Here is a 13,488-nt window from a genome sequence, read left to right on the forward strand (position 1 = left end):
CGCTGCAGGACTAATAAAGGAATTCTGATTCTGATAAGTCGTCCCACAGAGCAGAAATGTACATGGTTACAGCAAAGAATAAAGCATTATTAGATCAAAGGTATACACACAATTAAAAGTTATAACAATTTACAAAGTACACATTCGGATAGGAACGCAGCAGCAGCAGTATTTATGGAGTACATGAAGTGTAACATGTTAATGAAGTGTGGTAGAAGCTAAATAAGTATAATTATATATTGCACAGTTACTCACAGATTCCTAATCTTCCAAACTAAGAAAGCAGCCAGCAATAATAATAATTTTAGCAAAGTACACATACATGTTATTGCACAACAATGGTGTCGCATTCTTTGTTTTTTAATACTTTTTATTTAGCGGTTAATCCAGGCGTGAGTGAGCTCAGCAGGTTCTGTCTTTATCTTGAAGCTTCCTATCTGTGTCCTTTGTTTCTCCCTCAGAGCACTTGGGGATGAAGCTGTGTTGTAAGTGCTTTTAAATCAAATTGTGCTCTCCATCCTGTTTCCCATATACAGTATGTCGTCCCCTTTTTCTTTCCTTACCCTTGTCCTTTCCAATCTACCCTTCCTTGTCTCCTGCCATTGAATGGATTTAAATAATGATTGGACAATTATATTCGATGTTGGCGATTGTCTGACTATGCGGTAGAAGTTTTTTTGTTTGTTGCTGTTGCCAATTTAATGGTCTGCCGTGTAAAACAAATATATTTCCATATTCCATATAAAAAAACAGAGTAAGGGATTGTTGGAATAACAGAAAGACAATCAAATATTGTTTGAAAGATGAGTTGACAAGGCAATAAAGCTTTTCTCAATAAATTGAAGAAACTTGAATCCTGAGGTCGAAGATATCCGGTTGTCTTGTTTGATAAAATATTTCCTATTCTTTTCTTTTGTGAAGGACTTGAGGCTTCATGTTTGTATAAAATGTGTTATATAAATACATAAATAAAGTTGTGTTGAGTTATATCTCTGTGAGGACCTACCTAACTTACATTTAGCTAAGAAAATAATATGTTATTGCAGCAGACAAACAAACCAATCAAACAATCTTTGATAAGGAAACCATAGATCATAAGGTCGCCCTGAAAAGATAAAGGATAAGAACAATCGTTTCTTTCTTGCATCAAAATGCATGTGTTTTTAAAACCAGGCTTTATTTGTCTCTTCTCTCCCATGGCAGCCAGCTTTTTCAAGTCATTAATGCGAGTATATTCACGATTATCCAAATAATGGAAGTGTTTTTTAGGACAATCTGCAACAAAATCCTCTATCATGCAATCCCTATTGGTAAACACCTCATCTCATCGACGGTATGTACACACACTGCAGCACTTCATCAGTATACTCTTCAGCACCAGAGGGGAATACATCAGATGCCTAAATCACGTGCGTCTCCTCACTGAAATCTTTCAATGACCTCTCTACGGCTTAACATACTCCATCTCACTCTGCCTGCAGGAATTACGCTCCGCTCCGCTGTAGTAGCCTCGTGTTCAAATGCTTACTAAGCATCTAAGTCTGCATTTCTGCTCTCATGCATTAAGCTTATAATATTGTCTACTGTGCACGCTTGTTAAAACTGAACTCAGAGAGAACAGAAACAATGTCATATCACTGGGCAAACAGCTTTTCTGATGTCGTGCAAAATCAAAATACAGGGAGAAAGTAGAGCACTTGCTTAATAATGCATCCGACCCAAAATGCCTACTGTACTTTCTGTAGTTCTACAGAGTGGATAAGTGATCCACAGACACACTGAAAGCAGATCTCAACACACACGATGGTTGGGTGAAAACATTCGGCGTCCTGAGGAACAGCGCTCCTTTTGTCTCCTTTGCATGTCACTGAGTGTCAACAATAAGCATAAAAACTGGGTGTACTCGAAAATAATTGCTGCCTCTAACCAGTTATCTAGGCCAGAACTCTCATCTGCATACCCGACAAACCAGCTCTAATGATCGGCTGCCAAACATTCATCTGAACACAATGAACGAGAGGAACAATCAAAGGTCCAAACTCGCCCAAAACATACATGTATTCAAGATAGAGGGTTTGATTTAAAGAAGTGTATTTATAAAGCACATGAGGCACTTCGAAGTACTTGACAGCTTTCAAATAAAACTGCCATAAAATTACTTATAATTGAATTCTAATTTTAATTAATCAGAAATCTTTTTTTATGGCATCGGATGTTTTTATGATTCGAAGATTTATTGTATGCCTAAGCTACGAGTAACATATTAAAACAAATAGTAGAATTGTACTGCATCATATTCATTCCTAATTCATCAGGTGGTAAAAACAATGGACTAACTCAAAACATTTAAATAATGATGTGTCCAATGTAGGTTAAAAAGACATTTAACTGCACTTATTCCTAATTTTTTTTTAAAAACTTATTCTTTATTAGTTATTTTCTCACATTCTCCTTTACATCCATTAGTACTCCAATTTAGATGAACAGTTTCTTTAACAAGGAGTCACAACATGTTTAAAGGGGACCTATCATGCAAAATGCACTCTTTGATGTCTTTTATACATAAATATGTGTCCCCGGTGTGTCGGGGAACTCAGGCAGCGTCAGAAAATGAAACCCTCTCTTTTCCTCCGTACCCAAATCTCTAAAAACAGGGGCTACAACGGAGCTGATCCAGATTTGCGGCCGATATGACGTAATAACCTCAGCGGCGGACCCACAGCACTATCAGAAACGTTGCTATCAGAAACAATGTCCGTGTCAGGATGTGTGGAAAAGGTAGGACCCAAATGTAGAATTTAACAAAAAGCGAGCTTTATTAAATCATAAAAGCTGTGGCAAAGATATCCAAAAACAAACGAGCAGCACAAGGAACACAGACCGTGGAAACATGGAGGGGAAACAATGGACCGACATGGAACACAGGGGAGGACTAGACTAAATACACAGAAGGGTAATCCCAGGTAAATCACAGGGTAAACACAGCTGGGCAGGGGAGGGAGAAACACAAGGGCAACAGGTGAACACAATGAGACAATCAGACACACAGGGAAACTAACGACAGGGAGGAGGACAAAACACCAAATGACCAGACAGACACTAAAACCGTGACATAAACCTAGGAGTGTGACAGTCCGACTGTTTTGGACGTAATATGGTCGGTGCATGTTTACATTAGCATCGCTAACACTCAGAGCTAACGTGTGCTGGAGAGCATGTGCGTGAAGAAGCAGGAAGTAAAAAGTAACTTGTCTTGTGGTATAACCGGCAAGAGAGAAAGACTTTGAGCTCCAAACTGTTTCAGAAATACTCCTTGATCTAATAATCCTTGCGTTTCATCACCGCAGCCTTTTAGACAGTGTCTGCCAGGTCCCGCATGAGCTGGCATAAGCTCCGCCCCCTCTTATTTTATTTTATTTAGCCTTTATTTATATAGGTGAAAATCTCATTCTTAAGAGAGACCAGTTTATACCCAGAATCATCACTTTTGAAACAGGAAGTGAAATGGAGGGATATGAGCCTGGGTGATCTGTTTGGTATTTTGACCAAAACACTTCATAGATATGTTTTTTATATTTTTTTATATATCTGAGACCTATGCTATTGCCTAAAAATAGCATGATAGGTCCACTTTAAGGTCTCAAATCCTAAAGATTAAACATGAGAATATGAAAAATCAAATCAATAATAACACTGAGAACGTAAATAACAGGTATAACACAAATGAAATAAAAGATGGGTTAAATATAAGGTCATCCTACATGTTACAATGATACAGTCCAATATACTTAGGACAAATATCCATCTACCAGAACATTTACCTGTCTCTGGTGCGGCAGGTGTCGGTCAGGTGACGTCTGCGAGAGGACGGGTCCCGGGTCGGATGGGTCCTCTGGAGTTTGTTGTAAACACAGCCTGTCGTCTCGCTCGTCCCCCCCCTCCGCCTGCTCCAGTATCACCCCCAGCTCTGGGATGCCCTCCAACTTCTCAAACTGGAACAGATGACATGAAAAGCCTGCGTTTTAATTCATGCTCTCATTTCGTTTTTGAACCAACACATTCAGGCTCACTGTTGCTGAGCTTTTCCCAGCATGCATTGGGAGAGGCAGAGAAACACCACAGGATTAATACACACATCCTGTCACATCCATCCCATTATAAAGTCACACAGGTAAATAGTTTGGGTTTTATTTTTGAATAAATGACACTGCTGCTACATTTCAACAGTACATTTTTTTAGTTATAGTAATTTTCTTCACTTTTATATAAATATATATTTTTTCATGTTTGACATTTTAAGCGTATCTTTAATTTGCAGCAGTTTAAGTGTGAATGTTATCTAATAGTTGGATTTTTACCTTAATTATGTTTTGGATAAAGAACTTCATGCATAAAAGATGAACCGCTCTCATTAGAACAATCTTTATAGAAAAGGTTAAACACATGAAAGTGAAGCTTTTTCCCTTTTCTATGTGTCTTTTTATCATTTCAAGGTTCAACACATCCAATCCACTTTATTTCTATAGCACATATTAAAAACAGAGGGTTTACCAAAGTGCTTCACAGCAAACATAACATTATAAAATATAATATTACAATAATAGATAAAAGGCACACATAAGAATTAATACAAGGTACACAAAGGCTATGGACAGACAATAAAAGCATAACAATCGATAAAACAGCTCAAACTGACTCGAAAGCGAGGGAAAAAAGGTGGGTCTTTAGGCGGGACTTAAATGTTTGGAGGGTGGGCGACAATTTGACATGGGGGGGCAGGTCGTTCCAGAGCCTGGGGGCTACCGCTGAGAAGGCTCGGTCTCCCCTGGTCTTTTTCTTGGTTTTAGGGACTACCAGCAGCAGCTGATCAGCCGACCTCAAAGCCCTTGAGGCACTAAAATGGACAGGAAGCCAGTGGAGGGAAGCCAGAATTGGGGTGATGTGCTCATGCTTGCGCGTGGTAACGCAAAAACTTAAAGGCCCTATTTAGCCTTTTTGGGGTTATTGTCTTTCCTATAGTGTGTTATATAGGTTTGTGTGCAAGTAAATGGTCTCCAAAGGCTAAAATCAAACGCTTCCTGATATTCTTTATTGCTTTGTGAATTAAAGGTGGGGTAGGTAAGTTTGAGAAACCGGCTCGAGATACACTTTTTGTTATATTCTATGGAATGCTCTTAACATCCCGATAGCAATGAATATCTTAAGTGCTTTGACAAAAAATCCATATAAAAAATGTCATCTGTAGAAGCCGTAATACTGTAAAAAGCACGACCAATCACCTGAGCCGGCCCGGCTAAAGTAACTGGAAGGCCTACCTGCCTGTCAGCCTTCCATCGGGGCACAAACTTATCTCGTGCCCTTATTGGTCATGTGCGCGTTGGTGTGTGTTGGAGGCGGGGCTCTGTAAGGAAGTGGCAGATTTCTTCCGGCTGTGTATTTTCAAATTCTAGCGCACTCGAGCTGGTTTCTCCAAAATTACCTACCCCACCTTTAAGTAATCAAATGTATCGTGTAATGTTTTTGCAATTTACGGATAATTAATCACCCAGCTTTGGCCTTATGTCGCCTGACTTTTCTTCATACAGTTGATCAAATAAAAACAAAAATACCGTAAAAAATCTGCAGCATGGTGATGATGAAACATGCAGGGAAACACAATAAATGTAGAAAATAACAAGTGCCTTCAAACGTATAAACCCTCTCACCTCCTGCTGTGTGGTCTCCTCCTCGCCCATGTCCTTGTGTCCGAGCCTCCAGCTGTTGAGGATGCTGCGCAGCTTCACGTAGAAGATGATGGTGTTGCGTCTGAAGAGCCGGACCTCCTGCTGCAGCACGGCTCGCTCCTGAGGCCACGGCACGTCGTGGGTCTGCAGGCCGTGAAGCTCCAGAGCCCCGCGCTGCGCCTCCAGACGCAGAGCATCGTCCTCCGGCTGCACGAGGGCAAAGGGAAGATATTTGAATCATGTTGTCAGCAAAAGTGATATTGTAAAATACTTTCTGAAGCTAAGTAAGTGACACTTGAGACATTAGGTCATTTTTAGCCTTCATTTTGGACATGCAGCTTCACCAATGTTTCAGTAGGTCTTTTTGTTTTGAGAGACTTAAAACATGTGTATTTAAATAATAAAAATATATTTCATCTTAATCTGTTTGGACAAAAAAGGTCAGACAATTGTAGAAAATGCTTAATTTGGGATATTAGACTTTATGTCCAACCAATCATATAAAACTCAAAGATATTCTGCCAGAATAACAAGGAATGAATGTACATTTTAAAAGTAAGATTTGGAGAATTTGGGGCATTTTTGCCAAAAGAAATTGCTAATCTCCAAACTGTTGCCGTCTGATTTTGTGAGCTTATTGAAAGTTTAGTAATTTAAAACAGAGACCCTTGTTTCTAGATGCAGATGCTACTTCTTCTTCCATTAAAAAAAAGTATTACTCATCATTTTTTTATTTCTTATGCAAGTAAGCGCAAAATCAATCTATCGTAGAAAATGCAAGTATGGATATTAAAGTAAAACCTTGTTTCCTCTCGAGTGGTGGCACTTAATTAAAATCATGTTCAAACTCCAGCACAGACAGCAGAATAAGTGAAGTGTGAGTTCTTCATGCTCTCATGTCCATGCAGTGTGACAGACGGCAGAGTCGTACCTGAGGCAGAGCAGCGACGGCCTCTCGATCCTCCGGCCCTCTCAGTCTGTGCTCAGGATCCAGACGAAACGTGAGGTCAGAGGCAGGCGCGTCCCGGAGCTGAACCACAACAACACAGTCACTTTACCAACAACCTCGATTCATAACAGCACATATTGATGTCTCACTATCGTTCTGATTGCCTCTATTTAAAGCTTTACTTGATTAAACAATCGCAAGGGTTTTAGTTTTTGTTCTCTATCTAATATATCATATTCCAATTACTTGTATATAGACTATTCTTGCACTATTTCTATTATATTATATTTTATTTGCACTATTTTATCTGTTTTATTGTGTTGCACTGTTGGAGGAGCCTGTGACCTAAGATTGTCTTTGTCATAACTACACTGTAGCTCTGTACACATGACAATAAAAGCATTGAATCTTGAATCTTGTGTGGCTCACTGATCAGGACAAAAAAAAAGGTGATTTGGACACATTGAAAAAAACCCATACCTTCCTTCTTCAATCATTTAATGCTGACATTTTAATCTGGAATACATAATTCTTCTTCTAGCAACTTAAAAGCTGTAGTATAGATTCTCAAAAATATATTCAGACTTCAGAAGATGGATAGGGCTTTCTCGTCTTTCCACTAAGATATGAAGCTGGAACCGGCTGCTGGTTAATGTAGCTTAGCATTACGTCTGGAAACAGGACGACACAGCTAGCTTTGCTCTGTCCAAAGGTTTAAAATAATTGTCTACCAGCACTTTTAAAAACTGAAATGTGAAAACTATTTTGTAAATAAATAGTCTGGCACATTAACCCCCCGCAAATGTTATTTTTCTGCTTTCCTATGTGTACAAAATAAACAAACAAGACATAATATTTTAATTGGTGCTTTAGCTGTTTAGCTAGCTGTTTAGCTAGCTGTTCCCTGTTTCTGTCCTTATGCTAAGCTAAGCTAACCAACTGCTGACTGTAACTTCATATATATTTAGAGAGTAGCATTTCGTATCATCGATGGTTAAAGGTCAGAAAGCGAATAGGTGTATTCAACATAAGTATTTCTATCACATTGGGGATTTTTTATCTTTTCAAAACTTAAATTAGGCATGATTACACAGTTACTAATAGCTCTAATGGGCAAAATGATAATGCATAAATTCAATAAATCGGACAATAAATGTACTCTATTTGAACTGAAACACACTCCCATACATCACGTTTCTATCACCTAATGAATATGTTTTGAAAGTGTTATGAGTCCTCTTTTTTCATTTAAAGCACTTCACAAATCATATAGGCCGAATACAGCACTTCCTACCATTGACTGCATTTGTATTACAGGTGAGAAAATGCTTGTAGGGAAGTGAGATGCTTATGTATATGGTTTGTATATGATTCCTCGACTCGTTTACAAGACATCCCTGTCTGTCTCTCAACAATCCTTGAACTGTAGATTTAATCAATTTGGAAACTGTAGCGTTTTTCTTTCTTCTATCGTGCATGCATTGCAGGCTGGGCATTTTCTGTCCCCTCCGACAGTAAGATGAGCTGTTCAGTGTGTCCTGACCCTGGATCACCTCCCTGTCAGCCCAATGTCAAATGCAAATCACACGGGCCTAAAGTGCAGAGATAATCCAGCCACGTCCAAGCCGCTTTCCCATTCATTCATTCCACCTCACAGATTACTGCGGCAGAAAGCACAGGGACGCACAGAGTCCCCATGATGTGCTGTAACTGTAACCGTGATGTGTGACTGCCAGCGCTCTGCATTACATAACAGCCGGCAATTTCTCTATGAACACAAGCATGAGGCAGCGATTATGATCCACAGTGTCCAGCGATTACACAGCCGGTTTATAAAGCGCAGAGTCACTGAAAGATCCAACTGATCTGAGGATCCTGCAGCTATGTTAGCAACAGCTGTCTCTTTGGTTCTGTGTGTTTTAGAGGGAATTGTGACACGTGTGTGTAAGCTGCACTTATATATACATATATATGTTAGTGGTGCAAAAAAGTACTCTTACTTAAATACTGTACTTTTGAGCATGTTTTTGGTACTTGTACTCAACCTGCGTATTTTCATAAATCCTACTTCTACAGTTTGGAAGCCACTATCGTACTTTTTATTCTACTACATTTATCTGAAAGCTTTTAAATATTCAGTTAAAATATATGTCATCTAATAAAAACATTGACACATAATTATAGGTTGAGATATCCAGCAGCAGTAAACAAAGAATTAGAATTAGCTTAGCCACCTTTACCAGCCTTGAAAGACACATTAATGCATCAAACATCTTAATCCAGTAATTTGATACATATGATTCTGAAATGTACTTTTGGTACTTTAAGTATATATTGATGCAGATACTTGTGTACTTTACTTAAGTAAGCTTTTGAATGCAGGACTTGTACTTGTAACAGAGTATTTTCTACAATTTAGAGTACTTCTTCCACCTTTGCATATGTTTACCTTGCTGAGTCGTGTTATGACGCTGCAGCCGGTGGAGATGAACAGAGGACATCACTCTGCTGACTCAGCAGGGATACACTATACATACATATATAAAAAGTCCTTATACTGCAGCTGTGCATGGCTGCTCATACTATTGTTTTAAAGGGCAAAAAACTACCAGCAGATTGTATCTTATAACACACAACATGCAATCATAACATTTGGTGCAATAAAAGCCACTACTTTTCTTAGGTCTTGAGTGTTATGCGATCCACTTTCTACTTCGAAATCTATCAAGAATGTCCAGGGCTCATGGTGTGAATTTATTAAAGCATAAAAGAGAATGTCAAATCAAAAGAGTTCAATTAATACACGATGAAATAAAGATCAGTGGTGAAGGTGATATTAAGTGTGAGTGAAGTTGTGTTCAGTATTAAGCAGTGACAGTGAGTGTCAGTAGACATGCTGGGCGGAGCGGCTTCTGATCATAACAAATCATCGAAACATTTAATTATCTAAAACTCAAAATCAGCTCAGAGGCACTTTTTGTTTGGGATGCGAGAAGCCGCCTTATGGCATGACCATCATTTTCAGATTTAACTTCACATGAGTATGAATTGAATTAGATTGGATACACTTGGTATACTTTGGAGAAGTATTTAGGGATTTCTATCTCCTGTAAACAAAATGTAAAGTCAAACCTTTAAGAATTAACATATACCTGTAAATGATATAACTTTCTTCACTGTAGAGCAAGATTTCCTCCCATGGTGCACTGCATGCAGGCTAACAGACGCTCCACAAACAAACCCCAGAAGCCCCGAAATGAATGTATTTTTTTGTTTACCTACCAGTGTTAACTGCAATACATTTGAGGTGTGAGACCTTCAGAATGGGTTTTGCAAAAGCATGACTATAGATTATTTTCAATTGTTCATTTTGCTGTATAAAAAGTGTAATAAAATAAATAGACATGCTTTTGGAGCCCTGCAGAGCTGTTGTTTCACCATGGGAACGAAAAACACATTTTGCTCCACCAAACCAGATTTGTCTTTTAATCAATTGAGATCATTATATAATAGCATTTTACAGAAAGCTCGGTGTGCGGGGCTCGTGGAGCCGGTGTTAACTCAGTCCCACAGGTGGGAGGGGGCACTGACCTCTGCTCTTAAAGCCAGGGGCCTGGGGTACCTAGTGAGTCCCGGGGGTCTCTGGCTCTGGGACTCCACGCCTCGCTCCTGTCCTAGACGCCACTCCAGCTCATCCCTCTGACCGGACTGTGAGTGACGTGGGGGGAGGGGTGGGAGGGAAGGAGGGTGAGGGTTGGGGGGTGGGGGGATGACAGGATACAGGGGTGCAGGAAGTGGTGGTGGTGGTAGGGGGAGATGTTCGAGGTGGACAAAACAGACAAAAGACAACAAACGGGAGTGAGGGGACGAGGAAAGAAAGCAGGTGGGGAACACAAAAAACAAAACAGAAAATGGATAAAGAATATAAGCAGAGAGAGGGGGGGGGGGAATGAACTAACAGACTACATGGTGCGGAGAAAAACAAACGGACTAGAGTACGAAGAAAAGCGCAAAGAGAAAGACCAACTTAAAGATGACGCCGTATGAGAGAGATGAGAAGAGAACGAGAATGAGGATGAACAAAATCATGGGCTGAAACATCTGGCGGGAACACAAAGAGGAACAAAGAGAGGGAGTCGGGGGAAAAGAATGCAAAACACTTGTTATGAAGCGCATGCAATGAGGGATACATGAGTCCAAAACCAACAGCTGAGAGATACCACGGAAAACTGCGGAGCGAGAGCTAGCACGCTAAAGGTTTCCAACACATGCCTGCGCACAGCCCAGTGGGTTGTAGGAGGAGAGCCACATCGTTTCACACATCGCAGCATTTAAATACACTGGAGGGCTGCCGTCGAGGTTTAAGGCCGTTGATAGTTGTGAATTAGTTTTCCCACTAGCTAGCAGGAATGTATTGCTATTGTGCTAAATAGTTAGCTAAATACGTGTGTAGCATTCACTAAGGGAACACATTTAGGCATATCTTCTGTTAGTTCTGACACGCATATTTTAAACTATTATCTCTAAGAGCCATATCTTTGGATGTTACCTACTGGTCAGAGGTTGGAAATGTTGTTAATGTTGTGATTGAATATTCATAAAGTAAAATATAAAGTGAAGTCAGATTAGAGTTACTGTATGGAAGATAATCCGCGAAGAATCCTGTGATCGGTTGGTAGGCTACAATTATTTTTGTTTTTGACAAATGAAAGTCATAATTATGTGAAAATGTTTCCACCCCTTCTCAAGATCAGTAAAATAAATTACATCAGGATTTAAATATAAATCGAAATTGTTATTGCACGTCATAACTATCTTGTACACATCTCCTATAATTACATTACTGACATCTTACTAGAGGGTCTGCAGAACTCAAGATCCATAATTACAGGCTGCAGGTCAAAGTTAATTATATAATATATTTACTAGATTATTATGAGATCTGGCTCTCGTTATTATGAGAGCAATATGATACAATGCTGGTATACATCGTAATACATCTAAAGTGAGCTTGTTTCTCTCTTGTGAATGCACTTTTGTACATATCTTAATTTCTTTAAATGTATAGTTGCCCTACACTTTGTTGCTGCACGGACTATTTCTGCATTTTAAACTCCACAATTCTACGATCATCTTCAAAAGAAGGCCTATGTGCATTGAGCAGGTGTAGTGCAGTGGTTAGCTCTGACTAAACCACCCAGCTTCTCCCAGACTAACCGGACAGTACACGCGGAGGAGCAAAGCAGTAACAAGTCGCTGTCTAGATTAAGCATGAAGGCATCGTCACTCCATTATCTCTACAGAAGCAGATTGGGTTTGAAAATTGTTTGAAGAGCTGTTTGTTTTTCTCCCAACAACGGTGTGAGTGATTATAAAACACACCCAAGATGTCTGATCATGCAGCACGGAGATAATGAGCCTGCGTTGGGGAGAGCACAGTGTGTTGACATGTTGATTTACACTAAGCTGCAACAACACACGAGCAGAACGCAGGATGCAGCCAGCGAGGTTCCTCTCAGCTCACACAGCCCCATGCAAAGCTTCTCTATTCAATGGAGGTAATTTTAGACACGGTTTCATGGTTCGTTTCCTAGGAAACACCATGGAGTAACCATGTGTCTGTGTGTGTGTGTGTGTGTGTGTGTGTGTGTGTGTGTGTGTGTGTGTGTGTGTGTGTGTGTGTGTGTGTGTGTGTGTGTGTGTGTGTGTGTGTGTGTGTGTGTGTGTGTGTGTGTGTGCGTGTGTGTGTGTGTGTGATATGTTGTGCAAACACAACAGCTTCACCATGTGTGTGTTATAATGAGTCACCAGTAGTCGATTGTGTGCATTTACTTAAGTACTGCACTTAAGTAGTAACACTTAACATTTCTAGTTTTAATGCCACTTTCTACTTCTTAATTACTTCTCCAAGGGAAATATTAAACATTTGACTCTATAATTATCATTATACTATAATTATCTGACAGCTTTAGTCAGTAATTCATTTAAAAATTAAGAATTTGGCTCACAAAACACAATGTTTATTAAATATAAAGGTGTATTATAAACATAGATTTGATATATAAAGAGTATACATTCAATTTCTCAACCATATATGGGCATAAGTCCTGCTGAAATAAAATAAAAACATTAGATTTGAGTCATTACAAATCCTAAAATATATTTCAAACTTCTCAAATCTGAGGATTTTTCATAATCAAGTACTTTTATTTTAAATACCTTGATTACTTATTATACTTACATACTTAAGAACATTTTTAATGAATGACTATAACTTAATGTGTAATGTTACAGTTTTAAATAAATACTTTTACTTATGTAAAAGATCTAAATACTTCCTGCTCAACCGTAACTCACACACATGATAGCATGGTGTAGCAAAGCTGTAGAAAAACAGTTTTACTGAAATCCTCCTCGTGCAATAGATCGATATTTTAGGAAAAAGCTTTGAATTGAGTCGAATGGGAGCGCTGCCATTACTCCTTCAGTTCTTACTCCATTCATACCGAGCTGCAGACAGTGAGTGCAGGGAGGAGGCAGGCAGAGCTGCTGGCTGGGAGGATGTGCATGGAGATGCAGATGTGAATGTGGCAGCAGCAGCAAGCGATGGTGGGTCGGGGGGGTGGGGGGGGGGTCTGTGTGGTGGAGCTGGGTGGCTCGTGTCGGAGCAGAGGGTCCTGCCATGTGACCCTGAGCAGCCACTGGACGTCTGGGGGGTCTAACAGCCTCTCAATATGTCTTATTGAGGCTTTAAATGATAGGTTCGGATTTGTCAAGTCTATCTGACCTGTGTCATGACATGATGGTCACTTTCTC

General features: G+C 39.6%; 1 protein-coding gene across 1 annotated transcript in view; it reads right to left on the reverse strand.

Moving 5' to 3' along the window:
- Positions 1 to 13,488, reverse strand: part of LOC117462545 (microtubule cross-linking factor 1) — a 79,351-nt gene that overhangs the window by 21,432 nt on the left and 44,431 nt on the right. The window contains exons 6-8 of the mRNA XM_034104820.2: positions 6,655 to 6,753; positions 5,706 to 5,930; positions 3,822 to 3,992 (exon numbers count right to left, since the gene is read on the reverse strand). Coding sequence (XP_033960711.1) covers positions 3,822 to 3,992; positions 5,706 to 5,930; positions 6,655 to 6,753 — 495 coding nt within the window. The remainder of the gene's footprint in view (positions 1 to 3,821; positions 3,993 to 5,705; positions 5,931 to 6,654; positions 6,754 to 13,488) is intronic.

Source organism: Pseudochaenichthys georgianus, chromosome 17 (genome assembly GCF_902827115.2).
Source record: "Pseudochaenichthys georgianus chromosome 17, fPseGeo1.2, whole genome shotgun sequence".
NCBI lineage: Eukaryota > Metazoa > Chordata > Actinopteri > Perciformes > Channichthyidae > Pseudochaenichthys > Pseudochaenichthys georgianus.